At 35.9% G+C, this 20,302-nt stretch overlaps 1 protein-coding gene across 4 annotated transcripts in view; it reads right to left on the bottom strand.

The window, feature by feature from the left end:
- The window catches only part of LOC145256478 (F-box/LRR-repeat protein 5-like), a 248,024-nt gene extending 229,452 nt beyond the window's left edge, over nucleotides 1-18,572 (bottom strand). For all 4 annotated transcript variants that reach the window (XR_013863997.1, XR_013863998.1, XM_080115421.1 and 1 more), the window contains exon 1: nucleotides 18,407-18,572. Coding sequence is in view for 2 of the 4 variants with exons in the window: in XM_080115421.1 (XP_079971547.1) it covers nucleotides 18,407-18,493 (87 nt within the window). In the remaining 2 variants the exon portion in view is untranslated. The remainder of the gene's footprint in view (nucleotides 1-18,406) is intronic.
- Nucleotides 18,573-20,302: the final 1,730 nt, after the last annotated feature.

Here is a 20,302-nt window from a genome sequence, read left to right as displayed (position 1 = left end):
TCTCACAAGCAGTGTTGTCTCCACATCAAAGTCGTCTAACGCCTGAACATTCAGAAAATTGTGTAAGGCTCAAAGTTACAAAGTATGTTCCCGACATTGAGGAATTGGCAAAGACCATGCAAGGCCGTTTTGTACAAGGAGGGGGTCGATTTTTTCTGCCGATATTTTAGCAAGTCATTGTCACCGTTGGATTGACTTCGGTTAATTTCAATGCTTTTGACTTCCGGTCGCGTCATGGAGACATCGGTCAAGATGTCCGATTTTCTTTCACTTTTTTTCCCACCTTCGTGAAACAAGTTCGAGCCTGCCTGCCTACAACCACTTTTTTTTTTTTTCTCTCAACATACACCTCCGGGCAACGCCGGGCACCCAGGCTAGTTGAAAATAAGAATCAAATTCATTCAAAATTTGTGAACGATTTTTTCAGCTTCAGCAATTTTTGGGGTAAAACTTGTCAAAGCGCTCTGTTTTGGGGTTGTTTTTAAAATGAAATGGAAATTTAAATTTCGTTCGATTTTAATTTTTTTTTCAAATTGTCTCGCATTTTACTTAAGAAATGCTTGACAAACAAAATATTTTTTTAGTAAAAACGTTTTGATTTCTCAAAAAAAAAATGTCCGCTTTCTCTCACTCATACTGAAACAGCATCTTTTGCTTTTTTTTAGTAACATAATGAATAGCTAGATTGTGCAGCGTCGCATTCGACTTTTCTCTGTAAAAGAACACGGTGTTTGGCACTTCAGACATACTAGCATGGGTGCCCGGCATTGCCTGGGTGTTTGGAGGTGTGTGTTGAGCAAAAAAAAAGAAAAAGTGGTAGTAAGCAGTCAAGCTTGAATTCACACCGCAAAGGAAGAAAAGAACGTGAAAAAAAAAAAAAAAAGTGACGTCTTTGCTGTTGCGCCCATCGCCAAACCGGAAGTGGCAAAGGTTTAAATGAAGTCTAGTCAATCGAAAAGAGGGGATGACTTTCAAAAATATTGGCGCAAAAAGCAACTCCACCCCTTGTAGAAAAGTGCCGAGTTAAGGGTGAAGGAATTAATGTTTTTAGCCAATTTTTCGATATTTGTCATCCAAAGGGTCGAGCTTCAAAACAATACCAATCTCATGAAAATCCGTTGCCTCTGTCGAAAGTTTTAGGCAGACATACAAACATACATACATTTAAACAGACAGGTGAGATTTATATTATAGACTAGCGGGGGTGCCCAGTGTTGCCTGGGTGTAAAAGGAAAAAAAAATTGGGGGAGGGAGGTAGGCTCGCACTCGTACGCAGGCAGAGAAGTGAGGAGGGGTGAAAGCAAACGTTTAAAAAAGCAGGTGGTTGAATGACAACGTGGTTTTCTATGTCAAACATCACGCCATAGTAGTAGAGAAAATGAAATCACAGCGTGAATTTTGTAACATAAAAGATTCAGATGACCTCATTTCGTAAAACGGACATATTATAATCTAGACAGTATATAAAAAGTTGTAAGATTTAGTGACCCCTCTGAGCGCCCCCCCCCCAAACCTTTGGCGGACACACGAAAAAAATGCCCACACACACATTTTCGCTTTTATATTATAGACTAGCGGGGGTACTCGGTGTTGCCCGGGTGTTTCGAGGTGTGTGTGCTCTTAAATCAAAAAGAACCCCGGGGGGGAGAGGGGGGTAAAAAAGTTTTGGTAAGTTGGTAGGATCGAACCCAAAGCCCTGAGGCGAAGTTGGAAAATAAAATGTGTAAAAAACATGACACGTTAACCGCTCAGCCAGCCAGAATGAGTTACTGAAAAATGTTTGAATTTATTTAAGTAAGAAGAGAATTGACAGGTGCCCGCACTTAATGACGTCAAGTGGAAGTTGTAGAGTTAACATTTTGTGCAAGCGTTACGACGACCACGTAAGCAATAGCTATTCAGCAGTTAACATTTTCTGCGGGACAGTTTTTAATGAGGTCAATAACCTGGTTTGTTTGTTTTTACCTAGCTTTGGGGAAAAACAGCTCCCCCGTTTATTAGGGGAGTGTCTCCTCTTGAAATGAAAGCAACCGTCTGATATGACGATGGTAAGCTGACATTGACCAAACGTTACATCGCTTTCTAGAGACCACTGGCCGTAGGGCAGGATTCGAATCGAGTTTCGTTTTTATACCGAAAAACGAAAGCAACATGCAGCGATTCCAAAATGTCGAATATTTAACGTTTCAAAGTCGGGCAAATTAAATAGACAGGCGACCCCCGTTGTTAAGTCATAGATATTATCATTTAGACAGCATATAAAAAATTTTTAAAATGAGCGACGGCCTCGAGAACCTGCTGGAAAAAAGCCTTTTGCAGAGATACACAAAAAGCGAACATACATACATACACACATTTTCGCTTTTATGTATATAGATAGATGACTGTTTTAGGCAATACACCATGTTCTATTACAAACCTCTTACTTAAATCTTATTGCTCCCCAGATTTTTACAATTGTATAAAAATTCTTACATTTGTAAATCTTGCACATATTGGTGGTCGTGCTATCCATTTTTTAAAATTTATTTTATCAATTATTTTCAATTTTGTTAGCGCATGAGCAAATTAAAAAAAAGATTATAAAATGGAACAAAATTTAAATTTCCATTCCATTTTTAAAACAACCCAAAAACAAAGGGCTTTCGACAAGTTTCACCATTTTTTTTTCAATCAATCCATCATGAAGTACGTTTGCTTACCTATTTAAATATCATTTAAATAGGTAAGCAAAAGTACTTGATGCTTTTTCAAAGCGTAACGTTTTCTGTTTAAAGTGACGTCACTTGTTTTAAATATAATTTATTTTTATCTGTTTGTCTTAATTCTTGTAAAATTTCACACCCTCATTTACAGAAGTTTGCTTATTTAAAATAATTTCATGTTCAAAATCTAAGCCATGCCATAACGTCTTCAAAAGACAATAATTATGAACCACTAACCGTATTAAACGCCCTCTTTAAAAAAAAAATTCCCTTAATCCTATCTCTAACCTTAGATAGGAGTGGCAAGGCTCCTCCTACAATCTTAGCTCTAACAATAACGCTAAAGTCCGAGTGGTAATCTTCCCACCGAGCAAAACTCCTCTGTACACGACATATAAGCATCTAAAAAAAAAATCCTTCCTTAAAAATGCACATGATTTATCTCTCATAAAAAATAAATTGGTTAACTGTCCTAAAACGCTAGAACGGTCTCTAAATGATGAATTATTATACATTAAATTTATGTGAAACCAACCCCTGTTCTAAATTCTAAAATTGTTTTATTTCTGTCAAGTCTTCAGGATGTTCAAACAATTTCTCTGTGCCCAACCCAAAGTTAGTGACAAGCCTCCCCCATTCTCCTATAATTGCACAAAGACCCTCTTAAAAACTGCACATAATCGTCTTTAAAATAAAAAAAAAAAACAGGATTTATCTCCCATAGAAAAAAATGGTTAACCGCCCTAAAATGCTAGAATAACACAAAATGAATCATTTTACATTAATTCTAAAATAATTTATGTTTATCTTTCATTAAAATTTTGCGGAGTGTTCACATGTAATCGCCTAAAAAGGTAAAATCACATTTTGGAGAGATGGTCAGAGGGGGGGGGCAACGAAAGGTCTAAGTCTACAATAATACCAAAGAAATATTGCAATACATTCATTTTTAAACAATCCTGTATTTACATTTCGTTTTTTTTTTTGTACATAAAATGCATTACAATTCAATTTTGAGTTCTCTCACTTCTTTTCGGTTAATGGTTACATGGCATTTTTGAGGAATTATAGCATATTTACGTGAATTTACTGTAGATTATTTGGAAACCATTAAATTCTGGAGATTTTCAGTGGCATATTCTGATTCTTTGCACAAAAGTACACTTAATGGCAAATTTCATTGCTTAATCTTGTGTTTTTAACAAAGATATGACATTTTTACTGAAAAAATAGTGTAAAAAATGTGACAAAACGCATATTATAAGAGGGAAAAATATCCAAACGTGTGAGGCACAAAAATAGTCGTAACTTCCTTGATTTTAATTGGATTTTAAAAATTTAAAAAGATTCTTTCTTATCTCATCAGGCTCTTATTATGTATGCCATTTATGAGATACTAGCAGGGCTACCCGGCGTTGCTCGGGACCGTATAAACAATGAAAAAACAAAAGCAGATATTGAACATGTTTTATTCTTAGGGGAGAGGAATCTTTCATCTCAAGTTTTAGCGTTACAAACAAACATTTGTCTTTTATATATATAGATAATGACAGGTTTTTTGGGGGCCCCCTCGAAGATAACTGATCAGTTGACCAACTTCTAGTGGTCCGTTTGACGTGAAATTTCGATATTTGTTATCCGGGTGATGGGGCTTCGATATGATACCAAATTTGTCAAGTTTGGTTCCGTCTTTCAAAAGTTTTAGCGTTACAAACAAACATACATACATACACACAGACGTTTGGCTTTTATATATATAGAAGATTTTAAACCATTGAAATTTTTTTATTAAAAAAAGTCTAAATGAATAAAAAGCAACTCATGCTACTATAGCCCTTTATAGCGTTTTTCTGTTTTTCCTTTGATCCTCTTTCCATAAAAGCAATATTAATCTTTTAAAAATTTCTTCTCAGTATAATGTGTCTTTACTCCCCTCTTCTGATGAGAAGCATTTGGTTTCGAAATGCCATAGCCTAAAGAGGTTTCCTATCCCTAAATATTGTATTCCCTTTTGAACTGATAGCATAATAAAATTTCATTGTAAATTTTTTTATCCCTTTGTTATCTTCACTTATTCTATAAAGCTGATCGAGTTTATATGTGAGTATACTTATCATAAAAGTGAATGTTAAACGTAAAAAATAATATACATGAAAAGTATTTATAAAAATGCTTGCTGAATAGATATGGGAGGCTGATATATGGATCTGCAGAATAGATTTCCACATAGAGGTCAAGGAGTTAGAGTCAAAGATATCAAAGGAGTCGGAGTCAGACTTTTACTATCCAACTCCGCATCCGGCAATATACTAAAGCAATTTTTATTTTTGCCTACTTTCAGAGTGCTCCTTTCTTGAGGAGCTGGTTTTCCCCACATTAAAACGACCTTGCATCACATATTGCTCTCGTTGGGAAGCAATTAAACATTAATAGCCTGATGAATCCTCACGAGGATCAAACGCGGAAAATTCTACGTAGCATAATTGCTATATATATTTTTAAAACCACAGCTTCTACATAACCACAAGTAAAAAAATATAAAACCGGCTAACTATAATATGGTTGTCTTCAAGTCCAACGTAAAAAAGTTCTTGATGAGCCGTTTCCCTTAAGTAATCCAATTTACAAAACTTCCACTACTAACAATTGCATCATTGTCCCATTGGCCACTGTACACTTATTAACCCTTATCCTCGAGTGGCCTCTTGGCCTTGATAAGTGGGGACTCGTTTGTAAAAAAAAAGAGAGAAAACAAACTTCTTTTTGATTTACGCTTTTCATATAAACATAACTACAGAAATTTCTGTCTTCGAGTCAAGATCAAAGTGTAGTATCTGTTCTGATGCTGCACTACCATTTCTTGTTCCCTCTCAGTGGATGAGCAATCCTTCATGACTGAGACAATTTTTTTTATTTTTGTTCCTTTACTCCACATTGAAAAACGACCCTAGTGTCTAACTCTGCCCTCGTGGGGAGGCAAAAGTAAATAGGAACTACATAAACTTCTGACACACATATCTACAAAAAAAAAAAAGAAAATTTTTTTTTTTTTAAATAAAAAATAACATTCCTCAAATTAAAATGGATTCAGCAACAGATAACCAAAACCAACAGACTTGCTGTAAAACAAACAAACAACAAAAAACTATTAGTGTTATTGTCATTGAGATTATTAAAAGGTATTTTATTACATTGTCTGTGAAGGTGGTTGTCATAATTTGTTTTCGTTTTTGTTCTTTTCGCTGAATTATGCAAAAGCTACTTAACCGATTTTCACATGATTTTACAAAACACACGAGGAAGCGGCTACTGTTTGCTGCACATCTCTATAAAGACATAGATACAGGATATTCATCCTCCACTTCATAATAAAGAGCAAAGTGCATTTATTTTATTTGTATATCTATATAAATAAAAGAGTTGATGTATGTGTGTATGCCTGTAAATATTTAACCGATAAACTCTTAAACACATAACACTATGTGTAGTCATTTTTTTTTTTGTTGACCGTTATCCTCATCTTTATAGTTGTTGTGGTTAAACGCAATGGGATAGGAACCACCTGAAGAAAGCCAGAGGATGAGTTTGCGAAACGTAGTGAAAAAACTACTATGAAGATGAGGATAACGGTCCGCAAAAAAAAAAAATCAATACACAAATTTTGAAGCCTCATCTCAAAGGATAAAAACAAAAAATATAAAATATATAATACCATTCAATACAGATCCGACAATAGAAGACCAGATAAGAACTAAAAAATTGGATTTATAAGACCACTAGCGAGGGGTACCCGGTGTTGCCCAGGTTTTTGGAGGTGTGTGTGGAAACTCCGGGGGTTGGGGGGGGGGGGGTTAAAAAAAAAAAAAAAAGTAAGTATGAGGATCGAACCCGATCCCTTGAGGTAAAGTTGTAAATTAATGTGTGAAAAATAAAACGTGCGACGTTAACGATTGCCCCACCGCAAGATGCTAACAGAAACACGTTTGAATTTAGTTAATTACTTGGATTTGGCAGGTGCCCGTTTTAATGAGTAAATGAGGTCAAGTTTGACTGTGGGATAGTATTCATTTACTGCGGAACGCTTTTTTTATTTTTATTTTCCCCAAGATGTTATAGGAAAAAGATTAACCCACATGCGGTGAGCTACGAATGTTGAATATTTATCTTCCCGAAGTCGAGCAAATTAAATAGACAGGCGAGCTTCGTTGTTAACTCTGAGATATTATGATTTATATGTGATATAAAAAAGTTTTAAAAAGTTGTGAAGCGAGTGACCGCTTCTCTGAAAAAAGCCTTTTGTAGACATACAGAAAAAGCGAACACACATACATACATACATACATACATACATACATACATACATTTTCGCTTTTATATTTATAGATAAAATCCAACCTTGATCCCCCTTCGGGGCCCGTGGTGCAGTGGAAAGAGGTGTTGAGTCTTTACAGTTCCAGGTGAGAATTGTCTGAAGATAGCGGTTTCAATCCTACCCAAAGCAGGCCAGAGGATTAGTTGGCCATAACATGGTGAGACGACAACAACTATGAAAGACAGTTATTACAGTTAGTATACAGTTATAAGACTCAGCATTACTATCCCATCGCAGTTAATCACCTGAAAAAGGCCAGAAGTTGTTGGCCGAAACATGGTAAAACAACAACTATGAAGATGAGGATAACAGTCCGCAAATAAATCAATAAATACAACAAAAGATTTGTTCGATGTTCTATACATTCGTATCTCCATCTTTTTATCACCGATCACTGCGGTCATATAAGTTTTCTAAAATATATAAGTATATACAAACTTTTGTAAACTCTTAGAAGATTTTCTAACTTATTATTTATCTTCATTAAATATAAGCTTCAGATACTTTCAGCATACATTTGGTGGCTAATCGTAGGAATTTTCATGGTAGGTGCTCGTCTGAACGCCATTCTATGGTCTCCACTTGCCAAACTTTCACAAAAAGTATTTAAGAATTCAGGTGATAAGTCATCTCCCTCTCAGTACAGACCAATAAGCCTCCTGTGTGTCATGAGCAAGTTGCTGGAATCCATATTAAATAGAGAAGTAGTCAACCACCTCAGCAGAAACAACCTTCTTAGTGACACACAATATGGCTTCCGTTCTGCAAGATCTACCGCAGATGTGCTAACGGTTTTATATCTCATAGGATTAGTGAATCTCGGCAAAGGCTTCCTTTTTAGGGCAATTGCTCTTGACATATCAAAGGCCTTCGATAGGGTATGGCATAAGGGCCTACTTCACAAGATTTCTAGCTACGGTATAACTGGAAATGTTTTCTCAATCATTAAATCATTTCTCTCTGATAGGTTCATAAGAGTAGTGGTTGATGGGCAGAAATCAGAGGCCCACAGTATTAATGCTGGAGTCCCCCAGGGGTCCATCCTGGGCCCAACTCTCTTCCTGATCTACATCAATGATCTCCCAAAACACATACTTAAATCATTCATTGACATCTATGCTGATGACACAACCATCTATAGCAACACATCAAAGGCCATAAATGACAAAGTTCTCTCTAATTCTCTCTCCTCTGATCTTGAGCGCGTGGTACAATGGGGGAAGAGGTGGCTGGTCACTTTTAATGCATCCAAAACCAAGCTTCTATCTTTACATCATCAATGCTCTGATCCCCATCTGGCATCAATTGAAATGGATGGCTCTCGTCTTGGGGAGGCTCCATGTTTTGACAAGCTTCTGGGCTTGACCTTTACTCCTGATCTGAAATGGAACACGTACATCAAATCTGTGGCCAAGGATGCTGGGAAAATGGTGGGATCCTTCTACCGCTCCAGAAGATATCTCACTACTGATGCAATTCTCTATCTGTATAAAAGCCAAGTACGTCCAAGGATGGAGAACTGCTGCCACATCTGGGCTGGAGCTGCTAAAAACAGCCTATCCTGCCTTAACAGAGTACAAAATAGACTTTGTGGCTGAGTAGGGGATGCCCTTTTCTCTTCCCTGCAGCCTCTCTCCCACAGAAGAGACGTTGCGAGCCCGTCTTTGTTTTATCGTTATTTTCATGGCAGGTGCTCGTCTGAGCTCCAATCTCTGGTCTCCCCTCGCCAATCTTTCACAAAAAACACCCGTCTGGCTGAAACCACTGTCAGTAATTTTCCCCACTCTTTATCTGTGCTTAAATCCAAGCGTAGATTCCATGAGCAGAGCTTCTTTCTTAGAAGTGCACGACTGTGGAACTCTCTCCCGATTGCCTGTTTCCCACCTGACTACAACTTGGATGTCTTCAAGTTCAACATAAACAAATTCCTAATGAACCGCTCCCTTAAGTAAGACACTTTGTTGAATCTCCAATGCTGACGATTACTATGATACTATCCCATTGATTACTGTACACGCAATAGCCCTTATCCTCGAGTGGCTTCCAGGCTTTGATAAGTGGTGACCTCCATGTAAAAAAAAAAAAAAACACTCGACTAGCTAAAACAACTATATGATTTTCCCCACTCTCTATCTGTGCCTAAATGTAAACGCAGATTCCATGAACAAAACTTCTTTACTAGAACTGCCCGCCTTTGGAACACTGTTCTGCTGGCATGCTTCCTGGCTAAATACAAAATGATAACATTCAAATCTAATGTAAATAAGTTCCATTTAGGTCGTCCTCGTAAATAAACAAATTCCACCCGATTTACTTTACGATTGCTTTACTACCAACTGACATTCCTCGTGATGAGACAACTATGGAAGGCAGTAATTACTGGGGATACAGTTATAAGATTCAGCATTACTATCCCATCGCATTTAACCACCTGAAGAAGGCCAGAGGATGAGTTGGCCAAACCGTGGTGAAACAAAAAAATGAATATGCAATTTATGAAGCTTCATCACAAAGGATTCCAAAAAATAAAAAAAAATAAAGATAAAATCATACACAAGGATGGTTTATAACGAGTAACATCTTTGTTTGGATGGATGAATAACGCATACAGAAATGTTAGCAAGATGAAATTCAAAATGTTCATTCAAACTTGCCGACATATTTCTATTACTTTTGTACATGTACAAATTCATTCATAGCTTGAAGTGGTTTAATTTGAAATCTTTCTTATCCATCTATCAACAGCTCAAATGGTAGGGAACGCGATTGGAGTGCTAACTGATTCAGTTTCAATTCTAGCTGATGGCACTCAAGTCATTTTTTTTTTAATTTTTATATAAGAAAAATAAAGTGTCAAATAAAAGTTTGCTTTATTTAAAAAAAAAAGAAAAGAAATGAATAAATATTTCATGAAGTAATACACATTTTAGAATACTAAAATTTTAAACTCAAAACATTTTACTTATTTTATGAAAAAAAAAAAAAAAAAAAAAAAAAAAAAAAAATTTTTATCAGCAACGATCGCTGCTATTTTGAGTCTTCTAATCATCTGTATCACTACTTGATGGGAGGGAGACTAAAGCTTGCTGCTATAGTTATAGGTTCTGAACCAAAACCAAGGGGAGACTTGATTCCAAATATTCCTCATATGTCATATCTCCCCTCTTTTGGAAATAGGGTACCATTATGAATATCTCCAGTATCAAATAATCTTTACATAATGTGAAAATTACTTTATGTATGAAAACGAAAGAGGAGAGATATAATGTATAAGAAATATTTGGAATCAAGTCTCCTCTTGCTGTTATTTCAGATTATTTGAAACCATAGCAACAAGTTTTAGTCTCCCCTCCATCAAGGCCAGAGATTTTGGGGAAATATTAGATATTTTATAATTCATATGCAAAACTAGGAAAACAAATGTAAAACATTTTATGGCTGTAAAAAAAGTGCCAAAAATAGGCTATGGATGATCCTCTGTGGACCTTAATGGTAAATGTCACATACCTACAAAATTCAAGTCATTACCTTTCCAACGAGCCTTCATTTGCTAAATTCTGATCAATAGTTGCTAAGATTTGGAACTTATAAAATTGCCAAAAAAAAAAAAAAAAAAGTGGTATATATATATATATATAATTTTTTTTTTTTTTACATAGGCGTCACCACCTATCAAGGCCGATAGGCCACTCAAGGATGAGGGTTAAAGAGTGTAGAGTAGTCAAAAGGACAATATAGTAATTGATAGTAATGGAAGTTCGGTAAATTTGATAACTTAAGTGGAACGGCTCATCAGAAACTTGTTCACGCTGGATTTGAAGACAACCATATTATAGATAGCTGGAAAGCAGGAAAACGGAAGACAATTCCACAGGCGTGCAGTTCTAAGAAAGAAGCTTTGATTATGGAATCTATGTTTAGGTTCAGGCACAGATAAAGAGTTGGGAAAATTATTGATAATGTTTTCAGCTAGTCTATATACACACACACACACTGGAAGGAAAATTGAATATTGAAATGCTCATACCTTTGGTTCTATGGGATGAAACTACATGCTTTTTGAATATTATAATACTATTCTATGGTTAAATCTTATGACAATTGGTAAAAATAGAAACCTATATTTTCAAACCAATAAAACATGCCTACATTTGTCTAGTGTCCTGCAGGACAGCTTTAGTTTTACTGCTTCGGTTGTCTCCCCTGTGGCCTTGCCAGACCACTAATAACTTTTCTCGACTTCTATATTGAAGGTATTTTTGTGTGTATGGATTTGTTTCCTACAGATTCTGAAACATTTATGATGTACATACTCATTACAAAATGAAGTTGTCATATTCCAAAAATCACATAAAATTGATCAAGTTTTGTTTTGTTTTTTTTACAAAGGAAATCAAATTTTATTAAGAAGCTAGATGAGGATGGGAGCAGCCATATTGTTTTTGATTGTGTTAAAATTCAAGAACAACAATCTAATTTAACTACCAAAACAAGAAGTAGGATTTTTGATCAGCCATGTTTTTTGATTCAACTCAATTTGAACTATTAAGATCAAAATCAACTTTATGATGGATACAATTTAGTATTAAAATCACTAAAAATCATAAATTTTGATTAAAAAAAAAAAGAAAAAAAAAGAAGCTACTTGATCAATTTATGTGATTTTTGGAATATGACATCTCCGTCCATGGCAAGTATGTACATCATAAAGATTTTTCTGTAAAATTTTTTTTTTTTTAATAAGTGTAATTCTAAATAAGCACAAAAATTTATACTAATTACATATAATTACTGTTTTGGCACTATTATTACGACTGCTATTATTTTTTTACATTATCATCTTTGAAAGAAATATATAAAACCAGCAAGGATATTCGGCATCTTCCCAAACCTTAATTTCTTTAAATTGTATTAACAGCGTGGCGAACAACAGCAAAAAGCGCTAATGGTCGGTGTGTGCACTCTGTATTGAAGTGCTGCCATTCGAACCCAAAACTTGTCCGATATAAAAAATAAGATAAATGCAAATTTAGGCGATATCGTGGTTCGAGGCCGCAATATAAAAAGACGATTTTTTTTGTTCCACAGAAGTGATATTTTTTTTTTTTTTTTTTTTTACATAGGAGTCACCACTTATCAAGGCCTGAAGGCCACTCGAGGATAAGGGTTAATGAGTGTCTGTCATAAAAAGAAAATAACATCAGTGGCAAACTAATTGACATGCTATGAGAAGAATATGATTTGCGTGAAAACGAGTGTACAGTTACGAGCTGTCTGGTTGAATAGCGCCAGCAGGTGTCGCAAGCTGACGTGGAATGCTTGTAAATGAAAAAATAACGAGGATAACTAATTAAACAGTTTGTAAGTCGAACAAACGTGGCAGGTGGAGTCAGTGTGAGTAAGAGAGTAGGAAATGACTGGAAATCAGGAGAGGAGAGTTGGAAGCGATATCTGACCGGAAATGAATGAAAAGGACTGGAAATAACTGGTAATGGACGAGGGGGGATCCGGAATTGACTGGAAATGGACGATAGAGAGGATTTACAAAATTGAAAATTGGACTAGGTTCAAAATGTATAAGTTCTGGTTGACTATGGGAATTTCCATCTTTTACAGAAATCCAAAATCTTTATGAGAAATTTTCTTTGATTTATTTCTGAGATTAATTCATATCTACTAAATTTTTTTTTTGAGGAGAGTAGTAAATACCGGCCATGAATGCTCTTTAGGCATTCAATGGCTACACCCAAGATTAAGCTCTCCTTTGGTGAGGAGGCAGGAAAATACCTATTCACAATAAAGCTATATTTAAATACCACTATAATACTTAGTCTTGTTCATGAATAGACACCCACTGTATGATACCATGCGCCAGTTTATAAAAAATTGAAATTTGTACATCTGAATTTATAATTCATGGCTTATGGTAAAGAGATATATCAAATTTGATTGCATAATCAGAAAGAGCACATATTTTAGATAAGAGTGCCAAGTTTCATGAGAATAGCTTGAAAATAAGTAAATGGTGGCGAAATTACCGAATTTCTTGAAATGTTGAGGTCTGTAATTTATCCCACTTTTTTTTTTTTTTTTTTTTTACAAGATGGTCACCACTTATCAAGGCCCGGAAGCCACTCAGGGATAAGGGTTATTGCAAGTACAGTACGTTAGTGTGGAGATTTGATGAAGTGTTTACTTAAGGGAGCAGTTCATTAGGAATTTGTTCACGTTGGACTTGAAGACATCCAAGTTGTAGTCAGGTGGGAAGCAGGCAGACGGAACAGAGTTCCACAGGCGTGCAGTTCTAAGAAAGAAGCTTTGTTCATGGAATCCACGTTTTGATTTAGGCACAGATAAAGAGTGGGGGACATTTTTCACAGTGGATTCAGCTAGACGGATGTTTTTCGTGAAAGATTGGCGAAGGGGGACCAGAGATTGGAGTTCAGACGAGCACCTACCATGGAAATAACGATAAAACAAGGATAGGCTCGCAACGTCTCTTCTGTGGGAGAGAGGTTGCAGGGTAGAGAAAAGGGCATCCCCCACTAAGCCACGAAGTCATTTTTCTAAAGAAAAATGTCCAAGGAAAAGCCTAAATTTTGGCACTTGAAAGTCTCATAACTTTTGAACTACTGATGGTATTTGCATAATTCAAACAGTTTTAATCATCTTTTACATAGTTTTTTTTTTAATGCAAGTTGATAAAATAACAATATCTAAAATAACAATTATCTACAAAGAAAAACCTCAACTTGTAATGCGACATAAATGGTGTTTGTAATTATAATTTAATTCAATTATTTAAAAAAAAATGTATTTGCTTGTCTAGTTACATAAAAATTCACGAAAATGCTTAAATAAATATTCAGATGCAACTGGGTTCCTATACCTAAAATCCAAGATGGTGGTGGTAAGCACATGGTTCCTAAAATGTACATTCTAAATAATTGAATCATTTGAATTTATCTAAATATAAGGTAATTATATTCTAATATTTTTGCAGATTCTTACAGCCAATCATAGTAAATGTTATTTAGACATAAAAAAAAGTTAGTTTAATTGATTCGAAAACCTTAAAAAAAAAAAAAAAAAAAATGTTTTGTTGACATTCGGCGAAAATTGGGTCAAACGTGTTTTTTTGAAAAGTTTAAAACTTAAAATTCTATTAAAAATTATAGAAAAGTAGGGTTTGTTTTACTGTACACGTAGATTTGAAAAAGTTGTCACGAGACAAATATAGAACAAATAAATGTTATCAAAGGCAAGATAAATTACTTTTCTCCCTAACTGATATATTTTTAGCGTTTTTATTTAATGTAACATGTTTATTCAGCTCGAAAAACATAAGTGTTTACCGATGTATTGGAAAATTCAAAATGGCGCCCAACTCTCTCTTTGACATGGTAAGTTTGGGAAAAGGAGTTATAAATAAAAAACTAGACAAAATACTATTAGAAACGAGATGTTGCCAAGCTAATCAAAAACCTTGATTCCAGTAAAGCAACCGGCCCTGACGGTATTCCAATTATAGCACTCAAAAAACTTCAACCAGAACTAGCGCCCATACTTACAAAACTGTTTAAACGTTGTCTTAAGGAGAATCGCTTCCCATCACCCTGGAAAATCTCATCAGTATGCCCTGTATTTAAGAATTCAGGTGATCGTTCATCCCCCTCTCAGTACAGGCCAATAAGTCTCCTGTGCGTTATGAGTAAGTTGCTGGAATCTGTGTTAAATAGAGAAGTAATCAACCATCTCAGCAAAAATAACCTTCTTAGTGACACTCAATATGGTTTCCGTTCTGCTAGATCTACAGCAGATGTGCTTACAGTTATATCTCATAGGATTAGCGAATCTCTCAACAGAGGCAACCTTTCTAGGGCAATTGCTCTTGACATATCAAAGGCCTTTGATAGGGTATGGTATAAAGGTTTACTTCACAAGATCTCCAGCTATGGTATAGCTGGAAAAGTCTTCTCAATTATTAAATAATTTCTCTCTGATAGGTTCATAAGAGTAGTCGTTGAGGGGCAAAAATCAGAAGCCCACAGTATTAATGCCGGTGTCTCTCAGGGGTCCATCCTGGGCCCAACTCTTTTCCTGATCTACATTAATGATCTTCCAAATTACATCCTTACATCATTCGTAGGCATTTTTGCTGATGACACTACCATCTATGGTAGCACATCTAAGACCGTAAACGACCAAGTTCTCTCAGATTCTTCTCCTCTGATCTTGATCATGTTGTACAATGGGGAAAGGAGTGGCTGGTTACTTTTAATGCATCTAAAACCAAGCTTCTATCTTTACATCATCAACGTTCTGATCCCCATCTGGCATCAATTGAAATGAATGGCTCTCATCTTGGGGAGGCCTCAAGTTTTGACAGGCTTCTGGGCTTGACCTTTACTCCTGATCTTAAATGGAATACGTACATCAAATCTGTTGCCAAGGCCGCTGGAAAAATGGTCGGATCCTTCTATCGATCCAGTAGATATCTCACTGCTGATGCAATTTTCTATCGATATATCTAGATACGTCCAAGGATGGAATACTGTTGCCACATATGGGCAGGAGCTGCTAGAAAAGACTTGTCCTGCCTTGATAGAGTTCAAAATAGACTTCGTGGCCTGGTGGGAGATTTCCTTTTCTCTTCGCTGCAACCTCTATCTCACAGAAGAGATGTTGCGAGTTTGCTTTATCATTATTTTCATGGAAAGTGTTCGACTGAGCTTCAATCTATGGTCCCCCCTAGCCAAACTTTCACAAGAAACACTAGACTAGCTGAAAACATTATCAATAATTCTCCCCATTCTTTATCTGTGCCTAAACCTAAACATAGATTCCATGATCAAAGCTTCTTTCTTAGAACTGCACGCCTATGGAATTGTCTTCCGTTTTCCTGCTTTCCAGCTGTCTATAATATGGTTGTCTTCAAATCCAACGTGAACAAGTTTCTGATGAGCCGTTCCACTTAAGTTAACAAATTTACCGAACTTCCATTACTATCGATTACTATGTTGTCCTTTTGACTACTGTACACTCTTTAACCCTTATCCTTAAGTGGCCTATCGGCCAGTGGTGACACCTATGTAAAAAAAAAAAAAAAAAAAAACTCGCTCAATATATGGTACCGTGACATAGACTGACATATATTCGGTGGGTTTTTAACAGTATTTTGTATATTTTTTTTATTTTTAACTCCTTTTCCCAAACTTACTGTGTTAAAGAGAGAGTTGAGCGCCCCAACACGACTCCCGCCTAAAACCTTATTCAGTTAGGTAGAAAAGTAAGTAACTTGTCTAACAGTATTTTGTCTAGAATGGCTTTTTAAATAATAACGTTATTATTTTAGCACGGATCACTCTCTGCATGATGAGTACCAAAATAACTACTTGATTAAATTGCGTGATTTTTGGAATATTTCATCTTCGTTCTGTGACCGTTACGTACATCATTATCAGTACTAGTGCAGTGCAGAGAGTGATCCGGACGTAAATAATAACGTTATTATTTAAAACGCCAGTCTTAACATGAGGAGGGGAGGGTTTTTTATACTTCAACCTTACAATTGAATAAAAAAACATCATAAAACTTTAAACTTGGGGGGTTGTATTACTGTACACAGATTCGAAAAAGTTGTCAAAAATTAAATATATAACAAATAAATCTTATCAAAGGCAAGATAAGTTACTTTTCTACCTAACTGGATATGTTTTCAGTGTTTTTATTTAATGTAACATGTTTATTCAGCTCGAAAAACATACTGTGTTTACAGATGTATTGGACAATTCAAAATGGCGCCCGACCCTCTCTTTAACACGGTAAGTTTGGAAAAAGGTGCTATAAATATAAAACTAGACAAAATACTGTTAGAAACTCGCTCAATATGTATTACCGTGACATAGGTTGATATATATTCGGTGTGTTTTTAATAGTATTTTGTCTAGTTTATTATTTATAACACCTTTTCCCGAACTTTCCGTGTTAAAGAGAGGGTCGGGCACCATTTTGAAATTTCCAATACATCGGTAAACAATGTATGTTTTTCGAGCTGAATAAACATGTTACATTGACTAAAAACACAAAAAATATATCCAGTTTGGTAGAAAAGAAACTTATCTTGCTTTTGATAACATTTATTTGTTATATATTTGTTTTTTGACAACTTTTTCGAATCTGTGTGAACAGTAATACAAACCCGAATTCTCTGTATTTTCTTTACTTTTAATTGTCGCCATAAGTGCCAATCTGAATAAGCACCTGAAAATCTTATTCAAATAATAGCACTGTCCGTAAACAGCGGTAAAATTGTCGTGTAAATGATTACACGAAATTCCTTATTTCACTTACACGAATTCTTGTGTACTTGTGCTTGTGCAGTTAGGCTGCCATTTTTATTTTTAATAGTATTTTCAAGTTTAATGCAAGTTTTACAGTAGCTTTAAGTTGTTAGGTGAAAGTACAAAATAGTTGTAAAACACTTTCCCCCCTCCCCATATTAAGAATGGCTTTTTAAATAATAACGTTATTTCAGCACGGTACACTGCATAATTATACCCCGAATTTTAAAACTAAGCCTTGTAAACGATTGCGTATTACTAGTATTTAAAGATAGGGTTGAAATTCAAGACTCATCCCTCGATGTTTACAAAGCTTTTGCCCGGAGCTGTCATCTGCAAAAATGAAACGTTGTTTTCTGTTTTCAAATATATATATATTGAAAATAAGCAAACGGGGGGGGGGGGATTATAACCCATTTTTTTGTTCGCTTATTTTAAAAAATACAATTTGAAAAAAAAAAAAAAAAAAAAAGTTCTATTTTGCAGATGTCTCCGAGCAAACGGTTTGTAAACATCGGGGGATGAATCTTGAATTTAAACAAACCGTTGCAAAGAATAGCTTCAAGTGTCAACATTTAAACAGGATTTAAACGCATTTTTTTTTTTTTTTTTTTTTTTTGATTACGTAAAATAATTAGATAATATTCTCGATAAAATAAAGTAAACACGGATTTTAAGGCTAAGCTTCGTAAACGGTCACAGATTGAATCTTAATAATACCAATATTTATCGCTTAATAATACTAGCATTTAACTAGTAAAAACTATTAAAAAGTCGCTACAATTGACAATTTATAAACTAGTGCGCAATTATTTTAGAAAGAAAGAAAGAAAAAAAAAAGAGTAACGTATTTTTGTTTGCTTTTTAATAGACGCATTTTATACTATGAACGCCTTTCGGAGATGGTTTTTGATGCGAAGAAGGACCCAATCGAAGTTCGATTTGATTTTAATGATCGAAGGACGATTTTGAAAAGCAGTTCTTACCGATTCATGATAACGCTGAACCAGTGCTTTCATGCGGTTATGTGGAACGGTAAATACGTCCACCTCCTCCGGAAACCTGGGCGCCATTTTGGCAGGTTTTGCTGCTGAAACGACGATGACGTCACGACGCGGGAACTCGCGAGAGAACGCACGAGCGTTCTTTCTTTTTCTCTTTTTCTTTCTCTTCTTTCTGACACACGCACGTACACACTTTCTATTTTCTCTCTCTCTCTCTCTCTCTCTCTCTCTCTCTCTCTTTCTTTCTCTCTCTCTCTCTCTTTCTCTTGCTTTTGTTTGTCCATTTTACGGCACATTAACCCTTTTCTTTGATATTGTTATACTTTTTCTGCTCTAATTACGTCATGGTCATGAAATCCGTTAATAATAATAGACAAAGGTTACTTTAATGCGTAAAACTTAGGAACATCACGACAGTTAGACAATACAGAAACAGAACTCCGAAAATGTGACAACGGTACGTGTCCATTCACACAGTTCTGGGGCAGTACATTCAGGGCTGCACTTCAGAACACAATGCGAAAGGAAATCTCCAGTTCAGTTCATCTCTGTGCCGAGGGTCTAATATGAATGTATATCATAGCAAGTTTGGTCTATTCAGCCGTAACAACACAGGCCGGTATCTAAGCATTTCAGTGGGGCAAGAACCATGAAATAATCTGTAGGCAACAGATACAACTGTCATATTCCGACGAATAGTGTAAGAATTTCTCTTACTCGTTTTTGCCTTTGGCAGAATGAAAGAGACACTCAGAAAAGCAACAAAGGCTCACCTTAAATTCCAAGAATATTTTATTTACAAGAAAGGTAAAATGAGTCCATAATTGCAAAAGAGTGCACCTCTTTAGCTTCGGCCAAATGGTGGGTAATTTATGCCTCGAAAGGTGTAGGTAGTTTTCTTCTGTGAAGATGCTGGTTGAATTCGGCCGCTCGTAGAAGTGGTTGAGGGTTCTTGGAAATCCTTCCAGACTGGTCAAATAAGAACAACGCACATTGTGATCGATGTTCCATAATAAAGGATGCCCTCCTGCGGGCAATGATGATGAATGTAATTAGTCCATAAACATTTTTGCCTCAGGCTTGTATCCGCATTTAAGTGAGCGGAGATAACAAATAGAATAGAACCCTGCCTTAGTTCATTTGGCACGGAGCGAGACACCACGCGTCTGCTTTGCTCGACACGGAATGGAGATCTGTTTGAAGAAACACAATATTCCCGCCAACTCCTGAATCTTCCGCAGCAACTGAAACAATGCCATTTCATTGGTCAAAATAATCGCGTGATTGGAAATCTAGTAGTTATCGCCCTTGCATTCTGAAATTTCTAACAATAGATAGCAGATCTAATCTGTAGCGACTGCTACATACGGCCGGAACAAATCGTCGGCGGAGACATTTTCATAGCAATCACTGTTTCAATGCCCACTTATATCAGAACGTGCAGGCATACACGTCGTAATTTGCCCATTGCAATGAAGGAAGTATGTTGTGCTGAGCGCAACATACTTCCTTTATCACTGCTACTGGAGCACAAGTTGTGCTCCAGTAGCAGTGATACAACAAACAGGTTAGAATATTCTAGAACAACCGTAAGGTTTTAACCGTCAAAATTCAAACAGTCCAGGATGCAGTTCTACGAGTAAACATCACTGCTGTCCGTTCTCAGCACATACGCCGGACTCCATCTATTCATACATAAAACAGCGTCGCTGAGAATACCGTGAAATATGTACCTTAATTCTCATCATGGAAAGGTACCACATTGAACGAGAATTAATTCTTCTTAAACAAAGTTTATTTCAAACTACACGCATTCCGCTTACATGGTTTAATGACTATTTTCCTCGCCTCAAAAAATAACCATGTGTGACACTCCAT

Source organism: Euprymna scolopes, chromosome 32 (genome assembly GCF_053919585.1).
Source record: "Euprymna scolopes isolate OS-2025 chromosome 32, ASM5391958v1, whole genome shotgun sequence".
Lineage (NCBI taxonomy): Eukaryota > Metazoa > Mollusca > Cephalopoda > Sepiida > Sepiolidae > Euprymna > Euprymna scolopes.
Note: the sequence above shows the minus strand (reverse complement) of the source record. Positions and strands in the feature narration are given on the sequence as shown.